Raw genomic sequence first — 19,766 nt, 5'->3', positions numbered from 1 at the left:
TACAACCACAAACCAACCAAAGCTGAAGGTTGCCTGGCACCATCAGATCACACTGAGGTAAAGGAGTCTCTCAACAGATACCAGAGGGCTGTGGTCCCGCCAAGTTGTCAGTTTCAGTTTGGATCTGTGGTCTCTGAAACTGATGTACACAAAATTCTGCTTGTTTATACCACTGAGTTTGTAATAATTTGCTCAGGCAACTTGAGGGAAAGAATTCAAGCCTCGGCCATTTGTAAGGTTAGCATAATTGTGATATCAAATCTCACAAAGTCATTGAGGGGAAGGAGGATGACAGGCCAATTTCACCAGGAAACTAACTGGGGAGAGGGAAAAAAAAAACTGTTAATAAAACAACAGGGAAATAAAATCCCTGTTTTTTAAAGGACCAAACTAAATTTGTTCTACTCCAGAGTGCAAAATATGTTTGGCTCCTACAGTGGCAGATAAATGAGGGGAAATTAACCGGAAGGTTAGAGCAACAGATGCGAGAAGAGTGTTGGTAAAATAGAACATCAGCTTCTGATACATGTTTTTATCTCGCAAACCAGGAATAGAAGATAACAACTACCTTGTTTGTTTGTTCATTTGTTTGTTTGTTTCTTTTTCTTTCTTTTCTTTCTTTTCTAGCACTAGAATTGAAGCCTGGTCTCCATGAATGCTCAGTACTTTATCACTGAGTTATATTACCAGCTCCAGACAATAGTCTCTCTTTTTTCATTTAATTTTTGAGACAGGTAGGTAGCCTATGTTGCTTTGAACCTTTTTACATAGTCCAGGCTAGCCTTGAATTTGCCATTATCTTGCTATCACCTCCCAAGTGCTAGGATTACAGGCTGTGCTTAGCCTGCCAATATACTTTTTGATTTATCTTATTTTTAAGTGTGTGTGTGTGTGTGTGTGTGTGTGTGTGTGTGTCTGTGTATGGAGGTGCTCAGACTGACTATGAAGAGGTACAGGCACAGGAGACCAAGTGCCTGCAGAGGCTAGAACAGGGCATTGCATCTCCTGGAGCTGGTGTTACAAGTGGATGTAAGCTGTCAAACTGGGAACTGAACCCAGGTCCTCTAAAACAAGCAGCATACACTCTTAACCCTTGCGTGATCTCTAGATACCCAACAATATTTTTAATGTGGAAAAGAGCTTACTAGAAACACTTAAGCAAAATGTATACTTAATGATGATATAGCAAAAGCTTTCCTTCCAAGTCTGGAACCTTATGAGAGTTTCTGTTACTGGGTCTGGTCACCACCATGTGGGAAATCTCAGCCAGTGAAACAGGGCAAAGGAAAGCAGGTGGAGCTCTGTGGTTTGGAAAAGAAAAGCTAATTCTTTGGAGATGATGCACTGGTGTTGGAGAAAACCCAAGTCATCAACAAACAAATACAAGAACTTACAAATCAGTTCGGCAGTGTTGCAAATACAAAGTTGATATACAAAAGTTAGTTTTTGATATGTTCATAGCAAATAACTAGGAACTAAATTTTTTGAAAAAGGTAATATTGATAATGTTTTAAAATACAAAATGCCAATCAACAAATTAGAAAGATATTATTTGGAAAACTATAAAACGTCACATAGAGAAACTAAATAAGAGTTAAAGGATTGGAAAGATTCAAAATGATGAAGATGTTTACTCTCCTTATTGGTCTGTTTGGCGCTAGTTAACATCCTAGTAAGACTTGGTGAGATGGGTTTAACAAATTGATTTTGGACTATCTATCAAATGCGAAGTACCAAAATTGGTCAAGAACACTTGAAGAAAAAGACAAAATGGGAAGACTCATTTTTATCAGATATCACAATTTATATCTCTAATTAAGGCAGTTCAACCAGTGCACAATGGGGCAGAATAGAGAACATCAAATAGAACTACACATACACGGGACCTCAAATTATAATGATCATGGCATGGCAGTTGGTATAACAAATAGAATATACCCATGTGGAAAAGAAAAAGAAAACTTAGCCCTTCCTATGCAAAACTCAAAAATATTCCTTAGGTATATAACAAGTAAATGTGAGTGAGATGCTGGAAGAGTGTTTTTCTTACCCAGGACTGAGAACAGTTTCTCCAACATGTTATAAGAACTGTTAACTGTAAAGGATGAGGTTATAGATTGTTCTACCCTGACATTAAGAAGCGTTCTTTATCAGTACATCTTCTGAGCCACATGTGATATGGATCTAACCTCCAAAGGGCTCACTTTTAAAATGGGCTTTTGGTTTATACAAGGGTAAATGGGTAAGAGATTTGAAAGTCGGGTGATTTTAGTATGGCAATAAACATATAAGAAGATGTTACTTACCAGGAAAAAAGCCATAATAAGACCTCCCTACTGGAATGAATAAAAGGCTGATAGTAGCGATTTTTGGCTAGCATGTAAACTAATAAAACTTACTTATTGGAAAAGTAATTTGACCGCCACTCTGAAGAACAATTTGGTCTTAACCAGTTAACTGGGGAATCCAAATATTCTCATCATTCAGCAAATTTACTTCGAAGCATGTACCCATCAAACATGTAGACATGTTCATATACAGTTCATATCTGTAATTTTCATAATGACCTCAAACTGGAAATAACTCAGATTCCCATTCATAGTTAACTTGATAAACATATCCTAAAATAGCACGTTCATACATTGAGGGTTGATAAACCAAGGAGAGTTCAAAAATATGCATGAATTTTGTAACCAGATGCAAGAAAAAATACTAATGAATTCTATTTTTATAATGAAAAAGAAAAGAAAATTATAATTTATATTTCTAGAAGGAAGGATTGTGGTTATCTCTGGGGAGGAGATGGGCGGCTGTTGTGCAGAGGTGTTCTGGAGGGAATGGTCATGTGGGTGGTGTTTTATGGGTAGGAGACTCAAACTGAAAGATAAGTTTTTCTCAAGTAGGTCAATAGGTGCGATGCAAGCTACTTTTTTGTTTTATAGTACTTGAGAAACTTATTCTAAAAGACACACTCAGCTAGGTGCACATTTGGGTGAGAGAGTACTGTTGGAACTCTCATGGTTTTAAATGGAGGTTTGTTCTAAATGGGTGTCTATGGATCATGTAATAAACCCAGCAACCATGAGCAGGCAGTGGAAAGAGATTTGCCCAGGACTGTCGCCTGGTCTTCAGAAATTTATTTATTGTATTCTTATACAATTATTTTTACTTTCATAACTTTTACTCAAGAATATGCTCACCCCACATTATAAATGGACAGATTGTGGACTAAACCTCCCACCCTCTAGAAAACAACAGAGCCTAACAAGGTTAACAGGGTAAACTCCCCATCTCGCTGCTGACACAACTGTTTCCTGACTCCATCGTGTCTCACGTTTTCCCATCCCCCCCTGCTTAGTTCAGTGGTCATGTTACTTCAGCATTTTTCCCTATTCCTCATTCAACATGCTGTCATCTTTCATTGGAACCCTCTCTGACTAGAATTAGCAAGATATTCCTTTTCTGTTCCTGACTGTACTCTGCAGATGCCTTTATTTGGATCAGGCCAGTATAGTACACAATAGCTTTGTCATGAGTCTCCCTTCTTCCCCAAGCCTACACACTCCAAGAAGGAAGTTTGAGAACTTCTGGGAGTTCTCAACCTAGAATACCACTGCTGGAAAGCATCCAAAGTCATGTTCTTACAACTTCATCTCATTACTACAAAAAAAGCAGGCGACTGGATTCCCCAGTGTTTTCTAAGATTTCAAACAATATAGGGGTCCAGCGACACTGGGGCAGCTCTTGTTCTTGACTTTTCTGCTTTCCTAAGTTCATCTACTCTAGATCCCTGCAGGACCATGGATGTGTGCAAGGCAGCCTATCAGAAATCCTGTGCAAAATACGACAGACACTCCCCAAGGAGAGCATAGAACTTACCCCTGATTTCTGTACTTGGGCATAAATCGTAAGGCTTTTTTCTTCCACTGGTGGCTGGCAGGGATTTGGTTTACCTGGAGAGAAAGAAACACAGTGGTTACCTCTCTCTAGTCCTCAGTATGAGCCCTTAGATCAGTTTTGTCTGGTCTTTCCTCTCCGTAGTAAAGTCACCTCCCCCACCACTGCCATAGGAATGAGGCACAATTTCCCAGCCTCTGTAACTAGACCTCTATCCCTATCTAGCAAATGGAATTTGAAATGCCTGTTTCATAGGATTACTATAGAAAACAAATAAGACAACACTTGCAAAGCACCTATACCAGTTACTCCAGCAGATAGCAAATGTCCAATATGTGCTGAGCATTTTCTTCTCAATACCTCTGCCCCTCTCTCTTCCTCCTCCATCCTCTTCTTCCTTCTTCTCCTTCTCCCCTACCTTACTCCTTACCCTCATTCTACAGCCCAAGCTGTCTTCAAACTCAAAATCCTCCTTGCCTCAGCCTCGCAAGTGCCAGGATTGGAGCAGATACTGTGACTTCCAGCTTTGGGCGCCATTTCTACACTTGATCTTAGCCAAAAGGCGATGGGCGATGGGCGATGGGCGCCATTTCTTTGTTGTGATATTCCCTTGCTTTAATCTTTAGTTCTGTGCGTTATTTGTTCTCCTAAGAGGGTTCTAGGTTTCCTGAGGTCACAGCTTAGTATTTATAGCATGTCTTTTATTCTCCAGCTGTCTTCACTCACAGCTCTATCTATTTCTGAAGAGCTTGCTGTGTGTGTGTGGGATGGTGACATAGGGGGATGATCCACTTGGAAGTGTCCAGAAAACAACTCAGCATTGCCACTCTTACACTCATAATCTAGAAAACTAGCTCAAGGCCTGAGGTCTCTGTACGTTAATGAGTTGTTAAACATTTTAGTTCTTAGCCAACACTTCAATTTTTCATTTTAAGTTACAAAGAAACTCCTCACCATAAAGATTCAAGTAGGATAGAAACACATAAGATTATAACTTATAACTCCTTCTCCCTCATTAACCAACCCCATTTCATTCCCAGAAGTAATCAATTAAAAAACTTCCTGTATATCCATCTTTGGGCAATATAGTGTTTTCTGTGACAACACCGATAGTCCCTCTGCGTAGGCTAATAGTCACAAGTGGCAGGCAAGTACTTGAACTGTGTGAACAGTGAAACTGAGATACTGTTACTTAATAGTAATTTGTTTAAATACTGGGTGGTGCAGTTTTAGTATTGGTTATATTTTATAGGTTTTTCTCTTTTTTGGCTTTTCATGCTGTGTGTAGTTTTTCTAACAGTGAACTGCTCCTCTTGCATGCAGCATGCACTAGCAAGCATGTGGGAAGTCCTGACCTGTGGAGGACTAGCAGGGAACTGCTGCAAAATCTAGGCCGAATATGGAAGCTCAGCCCAGAAGAAGCCATAGATTTTAGAATATGGAAGCTCAGCCCAGAAGAAGCCATAGTTTTTAGAGTAAAGTTACTAATGTCGATTAATTTATCCTCTTCAAAAGCTGGGAGCGTATCGCTGAGAGAATAGCTCCAAGAAGTACACTCCAAGAAGTCTGGAAGAGAAATGCCTAGTCTTGTGCTGTGAGTGTGGTGGAAGAACTGATCTCGGGTGTGGTTCTTGGTGAGGAAACAATGGGCAGTCACTGGGGAAGTTCAAGGAATTCTAGCGAAGTCAGTGGGTGATTTTCCTCTGTGGATATAGCATGCCCAATGGTTCTAATCTCAATGAGTAAGTGAGTGAATAGTGTGTGTGTGTGTGTGTGTGTGTGTGTGTGTGTGTGTGTGTGTGTGTGTGAGAGAGAGAGAGAGAGAGAGAGAGAGAGAGAGAGAGAGATACAGAGAGAGATACAGAGAGATATAGAAAGAGAGACAGACAGACACATACAGAAAGATACAGAAAGAGACAGACAGGGACAGATAGGATAGAAAGACAGAGACACATAGAGACAGACACGGAGAAAGATAGAAAAAGAGAGAGAGAGAGAGAGAGAGAGAGAGAGAGAGACAGACAGACAGAGACAGACAGAGACAGAGAGAGACAGAGAGAGTCAGAGTTAGCAGACACACAGTGAATGGAACATGTAAGAATGGGAGGATAGGGACCATAGGTTCTCAGAAAGGTTGGGGATAGGAGGAGGGTACAAAGTATTTCTATGAGATATACTTTCATTTTAAATCCACTAGAATTTGCAAAGTTAGACCTACTTGCCCAGTCCCCTTTAGGTACAGTCAGGGTACAAATTGAAACTGTACTCAAGTTTTTAGTGACTTTCAACCTTGCAGGCTCTCTCCTCAAAATATAGAATTGGTAGGACAATCCCAAATGATCAAAAAGACCACTGAATTGAGATAATTTAGATTCTCTTTCTTTCTGTCTCTTCCATCCCACCCTTTCTTCCATCCTCCTCTTTTTCAGTTCAGAAACAGATTTCCAGGAGCCAGCTCAACTTGGCTCCAAGTCAGCTAAGTCTTAGAATGTTACGGAAAAGACCTGAGCCCTAGTCCTTAGCCTTAAAGGTAGCAGTAGCATTTGCTATACTGTAGTTGTAAAACCAGAGACTTTATATTCCTTTTTAATTTTTATTTTTTGAGACAGGGTTTCTCTGTGTAACCTCACCTGTTCTGGAACACACTCTGTAGATCAGGCTGGCTTCAAACTCAAGAGATCTGCCTACCTCTGCCTTCTGAGTGATGGGATTAAAGGTGTGTCTAAGAAGTTGTCTTATGTGACTGTATCTTCAAGTACTTTAAATCCGCTGTTAATACTGTTTCTAGAATCTTCCAGCATAGTTCTCTGCTAGCCTCAAGACTTAAACATTTACCTGCTCACATCAAGGGATGTATCTGTTTATAGATGTATGTGTATACATATGCATCATGCAGGAAAACCACTATGGTGCTGCTGTGTCTTGGTTTGTGCCAGTCACCACAGCAATACCACAAAGAGGATAATATCCTTGCTTTGCAGATGGTGAGAAGTTTGCTTGGTTACCCTGCTCATTGGTGGCAAAGTGCATTTGAATGCTGTCTAAGGCCAAAGCCCCACGTTTTCATTGGCTTATTTGGGGATGGGGTCTCACTATGTAGCTCAGGGTTGATCTAGAATCCATGGGTTGGAGTGATCATCCTGCCTCAGACTTGCAAGCAGTTGTTACTATGGATTTGTCTCACTGCACTCTGCCCAATGCCCACACCCTTAACTCCTGAATTCCCCTGGAGATGGGAACCAACCTAAAACTCTTCAGAGTCAGGAGGCATTTTGGAGCAGATACCACTAGACATTGCCAACACAATCCCTTGAGCAATATTTTGTGGAGGGCGTAGCAACTGAATGTAGATCTTGGCACAGGTTTGCAAGGCATAATGATGCCTGAAAAAGGTGGATCTGTATTTTGATGGTGGGTGGAAGTGGGCTTTGGAGTGTGGGGGGAAGGGAAGTGCTGCTCCCTTAGAGTTCAGGCATGTGCTGAGCAGAACACCGTGTGGAATGTGTAGGAAAACAGTATAGCTTCGCTAGCTGGCCTAGAGAGGAAACTCCATCTGCTTTCCTAGCCTCCGTTATCTCACTGTTTTCTGCTAAGGCTAAGTAGACCCACTCCCAAACCCTTACCTCTCAACAGAATTTTTATCTGAATAACACACCCCGCCCCCACCGCCTCAGCGAACTTTTCGCTGGAGGAAATGAGATAGAGGTAAGTGGCTATGCTGTGATCGACATCTTATACAAGCAAAACCAACATCAAGGTGCTGAGGTAAGGGCTTTTCTAAGAAGACTATATGTGGATGACATTTATGGGCTTCAGAATGACATGAGCCATCTGTTCGGCAACGAGAAGGGAAGAGCATCATGTTCTGCCTTCTATTGAAGGAAGGCCAACCAGGGCCTCTGAGTCAGGATGCTCTGATCAAGATGGGTGGTAGTCAGTAAGGCTGAGGGGCCTATGGCCTTGAGATAGTGAGCCACAGGACAACTTGGAAGACATACAAAGTGCTTCAACTTAGAATCACAGTCTTGCTGCTTTTAGCCTATCCGGGGACACGTTTCATGGCTGGATCTAAGAGTCCTCTGAATCCTGTTCTCTGGTAAATCTCAGTACGGTATACCTCCTGTTTTGATTCCTTTAGCCTTCTGCACAAGTCAAACTTCAATGCTGAGTTTAAATTATCTGCACAATGTCTTCTACATTAGACACTTGTGGCTCTTTCCTCTACTGACTCCTTTAAGCTGGTACAGGATCTCAAGAGACTAGAATTGCACTGAACTGGACAAGATCTCAACAGGATCTTATTCTTCTTCACAGGGCTCCCAGCCAGAAAGCTAAAGTAGTAAGATTGAGTCTGTGCATAGAGTGACAGCATACAAGATCTCATTGTCTGTATACAAGAGTCTGTGCTTGCATAAAATCTATTCCACTTACCACTGTTGAGCCCAGTAATAAGACCCTTCTTACAAGACAGCCTACCTTGTCTTTTCATCATTATTATTGCCGTGAAAACCAGGATGAAGATTATAACGACCCCCAGTGGTACAAGAGTATATTGTATCAATGGACTCGATTCTGAAAAACAAACAAACAAACAAACAAACAAAAAAACAGTCAAAGGTCAATAGCAAATGCACTGTGGGTTTAAAAATACTCCACCCAGAAGTGAAGGGAGTGAGCCTCACCCCACCCGGAAAAGAGGGGAGTCTCTGTTTCAGTATCTGTCTCCCTGGGGAGATCCTTGTTTGCATGGCTTTAGAGATGGCTTTAAAGCATTAAGATTTCCATGTCTACCTTCTTACCATCATTTTACTTATCAGCCCTGTCTCTCCCATTTCTAATTTCACAAAGATGTTTTTAAATAAAATGCTTTCTTTTTCCTTGTCTAAAATTATCATATTGGTGTCTCTCCTAAGCCAATCTCTTGTTCTGCTCCTCCATTTTAAAATCTCTAATGTATTATGTGTCCATTTTTGGTAAAAGGGATATGATGGTCCCGTGCACTTGTCCCTATGCCCCAAACTACTCCCATGAGACAACTGGGGCGGGGTGGTGGTGGTGGTGGTGGTAGGAAATCTGCTTTTCTTCTTAAAAAAAAATCAACACAACAGTGCTATTATTGTCTCTCAATGCAAATAACTATGTTGAGCCTACCAGACCCAAACCAAAAGAAACACATGTAATGTTTCCTGGCAATTGTTACCGTATTCTAATTTAGCAAAGCTAACTGAGGTTTGAAATCACATAGCCAAATTTTGTAGCTTTCTCTCTCCTTCAGCCACTGTGCTTAATCCTTTTGAACCAAGTACACCACTTTGTCAAACCAGCCTTTGTCTCAACAAGATATATATGGCTCAGCGACATAAAATTGGGCACCTGTAAGTACTTACAGGCAGATGCTTTTGATAGCAAATCTTGTAATGTATTTAATCAGAACAATCGTAAGGGGTGAATACTTTAATTATTTCCATTTTAAAAGCAAGCAAACATCAGAAAGTCAAGAGCTAGAGCCGGCAATAGGAGAGGAAACATGACAGGTTTCCTGGGAGTCAGAGAGACTCCTAGATTCAGAACAGGCAGTGAGCTCCCACTCAAAGTACCAGGTTTCTAAGTAATGGCACTAATCTCCAGTGGTACTAGTGAGACAAATGCCGTGTCAGGCATTAACACTAATATGTAGGGGCACTCTATAGAATTGACTGTGAAAGAAATGGGGGTTTAAAAACGCCCTTCGCAGAAGTCTAAATATATATAAATATAAACTTCCTGGTTGTTGAATCTTTGAGGGACCCATTCAGAAATTGAAAGGAAGAACTAAGTGGATTACAAGCATTTGGATATTTGGAGAACTGATGAAAATATAGATAGAAATCTGGTAAAAGCTCCAGCCCCAAAGCTACTAGAAGCGTTCTTCTGGGCTTGAAAGAGTTCTTTTCTTCCTAGGCTCCGCATATAGCTAGTCCCAAGGCACCTCACTGCAGTGACAGGTTCTCTTCCTCAAGTAAACCATGTTTTAACCCTGCCAAACACCAACGTCAACAGTCTCGGTCAAGAAAAGGAGAAAAGCTAGGTCTGGCAGCTTATGCCTCCAGTCCCGCCACTCAGAAGGCTTGAATAGGAGGGCTGAAAGTTCAAGGGTTGTGGCGCAAGACCCATCCCACCCCACCCCCACCTGAATGAATGAACAACCAAGAATAAGCAGAGAGTTGGCTTCATATAACACATAAAATGAGGAAGGCAGTGTGTGAGCTACTCAATCTGCATGACTCTCTGAAGAGTTTATGGTGGCTAAGAACTCTCTGTGTATGTACACGCATGAAAGTCTGACCACAAGTCTAATTGGGTCAGATTCGTTGCCGTCAGTACCAGGGATGCTCAGAGAAAGCTTCCCAGTACAAGGTAAAAAGCAGAGACCACAGCCTGAGCTTCATGCACGAAGCGTCGGGTGTTGGCCCAGCAAATCATGATCGTAGCACTTCCTATTTTGAGTTCCTCTTTCTTCTAATATATGTATCTTGAGGAAGTCTATAGCAAACACTAATTTAAGAACAAACACCTCAAACATTTATATCATTTCCAACAATAATATTTCTTCTGAATTTCATATGAGATTTACAGAAAAAAAAAAAGACCAAAAACCAAGGTGAAGCCTCTAAAACTGTAAAATAACAGACAACTGGCTTTCATGGAGACTTGCCTGCCAAATCCACCTTTCTTGCCTCCTCAGGTCTCCTACTGGCAGCCATACTAATCACCTATTCATAGTCAACACCACAGGCTGAGGCTCCAGTGTGGTAACACCAGGCTCATGTCTTTCTTTCCAACATCTCAGGAGGATGAAATCAGTCTGTTCCCTGTCTCCTGTGACATAAGGGACCGGCTTCAGCCAGCTATGAGAGGCTATCCAGCCATTAACTTGGAAGATGTGTAATCAAGTCTAATTTTTCCCTTTGCTGTTTAAGGTATGTATGGATATATTGGTGGATATTTTTTAATAGAATCATTGGCTAAAGGAACTATATATAGTGTTAAGTTTACACGACCCACTGGTTTCATGTTGAGGAAACAAGTATGTATAACATTCTAGAAGACATTAGTGGCCCAGCTGGGAAGGGAAGAACTGTAGAGTTTAAGGTTTCTGATAGACTCTGGAGATGGGAGTCCCACTAGGAAAGCAGCCATAGACTCCGATGCCCGGGAGAGCCAAGGCCCTTTGGGTGGCCAACCCATCTCTTCACCATCTCCCTTCCACATTCTACTCCCCTTCCTGATGATGCTTCGGAACTCCACCACACCTGCTCAGGCCCCAATGCTCAGGCCACTCCTCCTTCCTCAGTGTCACCTTTCCTGAACATCCCAGTCTCATTCTGCCCTCTCCTCAAGACTTCAACATCTCGTGTGGTCGATGCCATCCCACTGAGCTTATAACCCGTGTTTTCCCACCATTATCTTTGCAATGCAAATCATTTTAAATGATGGTATTACAAGCCAGACAGATGGATTCGGCACCATGTGTACTAATTAATAACTGTGTACCTCAGAGAGTCCTTCATACCCCCTGAGGCCTGTTTCATCACCAATATAGTGAGGATAAAATTATTTAGTTCACGAGCTTGTTCTGATGAACCACAATAATGTATATAAAGTGTTCAGAATCCATCACGTGATCAATGAATGTTCCTGCTTTTGCCAGACTTGGTTCTCCAGCAAACTGCTAGGAGGCTGGAGATCATCTCTGTCACTACCAGAAAGTCTTCCCATCTGTGTAGCAGGCCCCCAGGTGCCTATACTTAATGTTCACCCACGTGGTGCTATTCATTGACCATGAGATAAGCCCTGAGAAGCTCAGACACATAAGGACACTGTGCTGCTTCTGTAGGTTGTTTGGGTTGGACTGCTCACAGTTGCCAATTCTGGAAATGCTTTCCTGAGGCTTGTTCCTATTGCACTGCTTGCCTTTCTCTGTGCTGTTCTTGTGCAAGGATTGATCCTTCCATCTATTTCTACACTAAACAAAGGCAAAATGGAAGAACTCTACACCAAGAATCTGTGTTTCAGCCATCTGCAGAAGATCCGAAACGTCTCAAGGAGCAAATTCTACTGTGAACTCGGAAAAAGCTCCCATCCATCACCTGATAGACTCAGACCTTTCTCTCTTCCTTTCCCTTTCTTTCTTTCTTTCTTTCTTTCTTTCTTTCTTTCTTTCTTTCTTTCTTTCTTTCTTTCTCTCTCTCTCTCTCTCTCTTTATTTCTTTCTGTCTCTCTCTCTGTCTTTTTTCTCTTTCATCTTCCCTTCCTCCTTCCCTCCCTCTCTTCTTCCTCCCTCCCTCCCTCCCTTCCTTCCTTCTTTCCCTCCTTCCCTCCCTCTCTTCTTCCTCCCTCCCTCCCTCCCTTCCTTCCTTCTTTCCCTCCTTCCTCTTTCTTTTTGTCATTGTTGCTGAGAGGGCTTTTTCTTTGAGGCTAGGCTGGCCTAGAATGTGCTGCGTAGCCTTGCAAGCATCCTATCTCAGCCTCCCCAGTGAGGGTATAAGAGGCAGGTGCCTGTTCCCTTAGCTGCTGCTCATCTTCTGTATGAACAGTATCTTCCCATTTCTCAGATCATCCAGGCCACATCTATATTCCTATGTCTTAAGTACTGTAAACCTTCCAGTTAGAAATTTTAGTAGTAGTCTCTTTAAAATAATGGTTTTTCATCTAGTAAAATGCACTTTGTCACCAAACTCCCACTTAGATAAAAAAAATCTTTAAAGGGAGTCTCTGGGTCTAGTCCTTTTTTAAAATACACTCTCTCATTTCATCAGATATAGAATATGAAGACACTCTATACACATTTGACGAACTTAAATGACTGAATACAAATGGATCATAGAGAATTGACACGTATTCTTTTGTTAAAAATTATCAGAGTGCTAAATACATGAAGGTCTCAGAAGGCATGCTGGGTTACTTTCTGAATGCTCTGAGACAAAGGAAGTACCAATGACCTATCTGACATAGCTTTGTAATAACAACATGAATCTGGAAAAATGTGCTTTTTGGAGGCACCCACAACACATGACTTATGCTCCCATTTCCAAACCAGAAGATCTCTCTCTCTCTCTCTCTCTCTCTCTCTCTCTCTCTCTCTCTCTCTCTCTCTCTCTCTCTCCTGTTGCTCATTCATATAGTGAGGCCTCTCAGGATGGTGGTTCTCAGAAATCTGATAAAAGTCCTTGGCTCTACAGGCCCTTCATCCACAAAGAAACAGTATCTCAACTAACTTTCTCTCTCTCTTTCTCTTTCTTTCTTTCTTTCTTTCTTTCTTTCTTTCTTTCTTTCTTTCTTTCTTTCTTTCTTTCTTTCTTTCTTTCTTTCTTTCTTTCTTTCTTTCTTTCTACCAACAGTATGATGCCTTTCTCCCTGCAGAAACCCCTCAGAGTCAGCTAAGTGGGCTGACTGAAAACACCTGTGCTATTTAGAGGAGCAAGTACTTTACATGAATCTCTACCCTGTAGTCCTTCTGCGGCATTAGATGCGAGTTGAACAAGAAAACCTGCACAGAGCCACACCTCCCTCCAAGGAAATGCTAGCAATCTTCTTTTCCTTTTTGTCTTTGAAAATTGGTTGTCACAGCAACACAAAAGCTTCTCTCCCTTCAAGTCCTTAAATCATATTATTTAAGGAAGAGAAAAAGAAAACAAAACAGAACCCAAGAAACGAATGTAGTTCATCCCAGGAGCCTCTGAGATGCTCACATAACGGTCTGAGAGTACCGGATCTCTTTCCGGCCTTTCATGTGGTTTTTCTCAGCAAGGTTTCTGGCATGGAGCACAGCTCCTTGAAGAAGTTGACACTCTTTAAGAGATGCCTTCTTAGTGGTAGTTTCCAGTGAGAATTGGGGGATGGGGGAGGATACCAATTTCAAGTCTGGGAACATCTAAGAAAGTTATTATATAGAACCCAAACCTTCTGGAAACACCCTCCACAGCAGCCTGTTCTACCTAGATAATGTTGCAAAGGATACCAGCCAACCATTTCTCCTGTCCTTTCCTGGCAGAATGAGTCAGCTCTGGACACACAGTTGCCCAGCTAATAACTGTACTGCTTAGCTTTCCTGGTAAGAGGTATGGCCACATAATGAGGCTGTAACTGACTCGAAGTGTCCCGCCTTCACCTTTCACTACTATTGTCAGGTTTGCTTGATGGGGCTGATATTGCAGAGGACATAACCATGGCCATGGAATGTCTAGGCGACTATGGAAATGAGACTTTGCTAGACTGGGGTGGGGGACACTGTGGAGCCCCAGTGTCAGCCTTTTCTTCCACTGAGCCAGTGTTTTGATAATTTCTTGAAAAAAGGTCTTCCTTTTAGTGTGGGCCTCCAGGGGCATTCCCTTCTAGCTGAATATTTAAGATTTTGAATCAATCATCCTCACACAGACATAATACTTTCAAAACATACTGATTAAGGACAGCAGCAAGCCCCACACAGTCCCACACACTGTCAACCCATGTTTGCATGCTTCACATAAAGGTAAAGCCCAGGGATGTAGGCCTTGGCATAAGAGACTATATTATAATGGACATTGACGATGTACACAATTTCTAAGTGGCCACTGGATCAGGAATGATTATATCATCTGTCTGTGGGCCTAGATAAATGTCATTGAAACTTCTTCCCAAGGAACAAACGTGCCCATGCACAGCTCAGCCTCACATCAAAAGGGTGTGCCAATATCACACTATATTTGTTCTCAGAGTATCATGAGTGACTTTGAGGTTTTCTTTCATTAAATTGAAAATGTCCTCAAAACCAACTCTCCTGACTTACTGATTGCAATGCCTGATGAACAGTCAGCCTACCCTGCAGTTTCATTCCAGGGCGGAGGTCTCCCTTGGAGCACACTGCCTATTCTTAGTCTTTGTTAGACTAACTGTTGCTGCTTTGACCCAGGTCCCAGCACGTATGGATGGACTGTTGTCATAATGTTCTCCTATAACTAATTTCTTTTTCTTTTGTCTCTTGCTGACCCCAGTCTATTCTCTACACGGTAAAACCTCAATAGCTGTTTCATCAATGTAAAAGCAATGCCTTAAAAGTTCGCAACTTCCATTTGCAACTACAAAGTGAGAAACCAGTGGTTCTCAGCCTGTAGGTCTTGACCGCTTCATGGGGGTTGCCTAAGACCTTTGGAAAACACAGATATTTACATTACAGCTCATAACAGCAAAATTACAGATAGGAAGTTTCAACGAAAATAACTTTATGATTGGGGGTCACCACAACATGAGGAATTGTATCAAAGGGTCTTAATATTAGGAAGGTTGACAGCCACTGTGATATATGAATAGAAGTGGATTTTCAGTAATTTAGGTGATTTCCTTTACAGCCCTGTGTGGAGGAAAGGTCATACTGCAAAGTGCCCGTGGGTCTGACTTGATGTGGTGAGAGCCTCCTCCTTCTTTACTTGAACTGCAAGTTAACTGGCATTCTCTTAAAACCCATATTTGGAAGTCTTTAGGATGTGGCTTCAATTAAAGATGGGAGCTTTACAAAAATAATCAAATTAAAACGGGGGTGTTAGTGTAGTACTGTGGCTTAATTACTACACCTACCAACCCATATGTTGAAGTTCTAAGCCTTACCAGAATGGTATTTGGGAACAGGTTGCTATGAAGATAATTAAATTCAAATGAGGTCACTAGCATGGCCCTTATCTAACCTGATAGGTATCCGTATCAAAGAGGGAAAGGAGACACAGAGATGCACAGAGGAGAAAAGTCATCTGCTGGTCAAAGAGAGGTCTTAGGAGAAATCCAACCTGACAACATCTTGATCTTGAACTTCTAGACTCCAGAACATTGAGACAATGATTTCCAATAGTTTAAAGCATCCAGCATATGACATTGAAACCCTCAGCAAACTAAACACCCTAGCATCCCTTATTAACCGTTCTTGTTGACATACTCAGGAACTGAATCATAAATGTCACCTCCTCCAGCAGGAACATTAACCATTTACCCTTTTCCTCTTCGAGATGGCAAAACAGAGGCCCACGAGAGGAAAGTTCTCTCTAGTAGCTTTCCTGACTGGACGAGGTCTCCATAGACTTCTACTCAGAGCACCATGTTTGTCCCCTTAGTGTCCCTCCATACAGTACAGCAGCCTGCTTCATAATACATACATAACACATAATGCATAACACATACACACATATGTACATACATACATACATACGTATGTATGTACACACACTAGTATATGAGTCATCCTCCATATGGCTTAAATGAGTAAAGTCATCTTCGGTGTTAGCTTAGGATGTCCTGAGCCAAATGCCCTCAAGCATAATCTTTATGGCTTATTTTATTATGCATTAGTTATGTTCTTGTTAAGCTATCTGGAAGCATGGAAGGAGTATTCATCTCCATTTTTAGATAGGTTAATGTAAAATTTTTGCTCCCCTGTCCCTAAACAGGCTTTTACAATGAAAGGGAGCTAGCTGGCACAATGGGTATTTTTTTCCTTTGTCTCCAAGGAAAATAACTAGTTTTTTTTTTCACCATAATTTCTAAGGTATTTTAAATGTAGACACTCTTTGTTGGGAACTAAAAAGGGGGGCCTGGGGAAGAAGAGGGAGGAAAGACCCATGCCCTGCCAGAGTTTTACCTATTCTCAGGTCTGTTGGGTGAGGGAGGGCTGCCATACACTTTCTACTCAGCCCCCTGGGTGGTCATTCAAGCTCTGACCCACTTCTTCAGGGATGTGGGCAGCCCTACCTGGGAACCCCAGAACTACTTTGCTAAAGCCACTGGGGTTATAGGAGAGAGGGATGAGGGAAGAGAGGTTCCCAACACCTGCGAGAATGAGCGCAGCGGATCTTGACTGGAGCAGAGGAAGGCCTTCTAAGGGGAGATTAGGAAAGGCTCATTAGGAGAAAGCCTGCCCCATTCTCCAAGCGCAGTGTCTCTCTCTCTCTCTCTCTCTCTCTCTCTCTCTCTCTCTCTCTCTCTCTCCCTCTCTCCCTCTCTCTCTCTTTCTCTCTTTCTCTCTTTCTCTCTTTCTCCCTGCCTTTCTATAATAAAGCTCTAAAACTATAGAATGTTCATCAAGGCCCACTGCGCTTGGAGGATGGGACAGGCTTTCTCCTAATGAGCCTTGTAGAAGGCCTTCCTGTGCTCCAGTCAAGATCCACTGCGCTCACTCTTGCAGGTGTTAGGAACCTCTCTTCCCTCATCCCTCTCTCCTATAACCCCCAGTGGCTTTAGCAAAGTAGCTCCAGGGTTCCCAGGTAGGGCTGCCCCTTGGCCACCCCCTGAAGAATGGGTCAGAGGCTTGAATGCCCACTCAGGCCAGAGAATAGGTAAAACTCTGGTGGAGTGTGGGTCTTTTCCTCCCCCCTTGCCCCCAGGGCCCCCCTTTTTAGTTCCCAACAACTCTTCTAGGGCTACCTATGAGGATTTCAGTACCAGAGATCTAGGTTCTCCCTCTGGCTCTGTGTATGATCTTACTCAAGCCTTTCATTGGTTTTCTTGTTTTCTTTTACTTCATTCATAGTATGAAGATGTTCACACTAACTATAGTATTTGATTTCTGTGAGGGTTGGACGTGCAGGTAGTATGTAGGGAACAATCAAAGCCTGTCTGCTGTCTGTTATTGATGAAGAATAAACGTCTCCGAGAAAGCTGAGCTTTTTCATAACTGTAATTAGAAAGAGACCCCTAGGATCATATTCTGGAAGCTTGCCACTCTACAGCACTGTTTGCTTGGTTTTTCCAGGATGCTCTGAATGACTGTGGGTAGCGGGGGCCTGGATAGAAGAGCCTACACAAGGTCTGTAGGCCACATTTAGAAAGTAAAGAGATGATTGACTATTTCCATGACATGGCCACATTTGGCCACATTAGGTTCATGACAGAATTCAAAGGAATATCCTGGGGTACAGCAGGGGTATTTCCTATCTGAGAGTCTTCTGGGGGAGGGAGGCAGTGGGAAGTCTCTGTCACAGGAAGTGCTATGCTGAAGACATACTGTAGCTACAGTCCCCGCTCCTCTCTCCCCACCCATCCCCATGGAATTCGCTATTCCAGTTGGAGTCTCCTTGGGGTGATTCTTGCTCCATTCCCCAGAAAGGACAAGGTCAGGGTGTAAGAAATGCCTTTTGGGGCTCTCCCTGAACCTTCTTGTACAGAATCACACAGCCTGGCACAAGAGAGCAGTGGTCTATTCTGTATCTTTGTGGTTAGACTGGCTTATGTAATCAGCATTTTCCTCTAACAGAGCAACGATGCTTTCTACCCCGGAAAGGAGAAAACCTACTTACAATATTTAGGTTTAGGTATTCATGCCATTAGTTGAAATTAAAGAAGCTTGAAGAGATACTTAAGTTCTGTGAACTTCAAGTTCCTCATCTTTAAAATGAAGCGGGTAGTAGTGCCTGCCTGGCAAATTTATTGTGAACCAACGAGGCCTTGCCAGTATCGCTCTGATTTCTCCGGTCTTCTAACTGGCTCTCAGATTCACAGTCCATTCATAGCACGAGCCCCTCCCTTATAGCCTGTACATCATTATTGAGCAAAGGTCTCATATCTTATATTTACAATGCATTGCCGAGGTGCAGAGATCAGACTCCCCTCTCTTGCAGCATAAGTACTTATTGGCAGTCCAGAACAGCAATACAGAAGTATGTACTGATGGCAAAGAAGTAGCTCATCATAACCGAGCATGGATGTAGGACTTCGGACCTGCAACCTGCAGTCCCTTTCCTACATATCCTTGAACACTGGATCCAAGGCAGAAGGTACAGAGAGTCTTGCCCTTGGAGACCTGAGTCTGGCTCAAATTCTGGGTCCCCCCTCCTTCCCTGTTTGTTCCTTATCTGTGAATCAAATGTAATATAATGCCACCTAGGGCCATCATGGAAGCACCCTTGTTGAATGTACCTGGAGGCTTTGACAATATAAAGCCAACGTAAAATATCATGGGCAAGGCTTAGCTGTTGGAGCAGAGCTAATGGACTAGTTAGCAGTGGATTTGCCATTGATGAGGTAACCCAGTGCTCACCTGAGGAGGATTCCTGCTTGCATGCTTGCGATGACAGGTTGAAGATCCTAGAGCGACTGCTGACAGGGTTGCTTGCGGTGCAGATGTAGATGCTGTCTTGATGCTGGTTGCCAAGAGTGATGTGCAGGAGGTGGGAGCGGTTGGCTCGGCTCAGCAGGTGGGTGCCTGCCTCATCACTCCAGCTGTAAGTCACATGATCCCCTTTCTTCACTGTGCAGGCCAACAGCAAGCTGCAGGTCCCATTCTCGTTCTCCTGGGTTTTGTTTAGCACTTTAATCTCTGGAGTGGAGACCTGCTCTGTCAGGAGGAGGAGCAAGGGAACCATCACTGAAACAAAGGTCCCGGAACTGTTGACTGACTTATTTGTGCAAAGAAAGTCTAGCCAAATGTCACTTTCCCCTCACTAGAAACATTAAGTGTGAGTTGTCGCTGCACTGCTCATTCCAGGAGCCTCTTCAGATAGAACAGAGACGCATCTGGCTGATAGATAGTTCCTTTCTGCTAATACTGTCAGGATACTGCATGCCTCTCCTGATGTTCACCATCTAGATTGCTCTGCCTCACTCTATCAGGAATAAGATAGGTTTTGACTGGCTTATGAGTAAGTACAACATCCTAGACGATGAGCTAGAAGCACGAGCTTTCAATGGTCGGCTTTCATCAGGCATGTGTGTGCGTGTATGCATGCATGCCTGTATGTTTGTGTGTTAACTTGAGTGCGTGCTTGTGTGTGTGTGCACGTGCGTGCCTGCCTGCATGTGCATGGGGGGGGGGAGGCAGGGGCTTTCTGGGTCTAAAGCAGTGGTAGGGTTTTTAATCTTAGCTACAAGTC

The 19,766-nt window shown here is 42.7% G+C and overlaps 1 protein-coding gene across 1 annotated transcript in view; it reads right to left on the bottom strand.

Moving 5' to 3' along the window:
- Slamf1 (signaling lymphocytic activation molecule family member 1) overlaps nucleotides 1-19,766 on the bottom strand; it is a 33,678-nt gene that overhangs the window by 3,203 nt on the left and 10,709 nt on the right. The window contains exons 3-5 of the mRNA XM_021169772.2: nucleotides 18,935-19,231; nucleotides 8,374-8,469; nucleotides 3,880-3,953 (exon numbers count right to left, since the gene is read on the bottom strand). Of these exons, the coding sequence (XP_021025431.1) occupies nucleotides 3,880-3,953; nucleotides 8,374-8,469; nucleotides 18,935-19,231 (467 nt within the window). The remainder of the gene's footprint in view (nucleotides 1-3,879; nucleotides 3,954-8,373; nucleotides 8,470-18,934; nucleotides 19,232-19,766) is intronic.

Source organism: Mus caroli, unplaced genomic scaffold, assembly GCF_978045245.1.
Source record: "Mus caroli unplaced genomic scaffold, Mus_caroli_1 scaffold_1, whole genome shotgun sequence".
Taxonomy (NCBI): Eukaryota; Metazoa; Chordata; class Mammalia; order Rodentia; family Muridae; genus Mus; species Mus caroli.
Note: the sequence above shows the minus strand (reverse complement) of the source record. Positions and strands in the feature narration are given on the sequence as shown.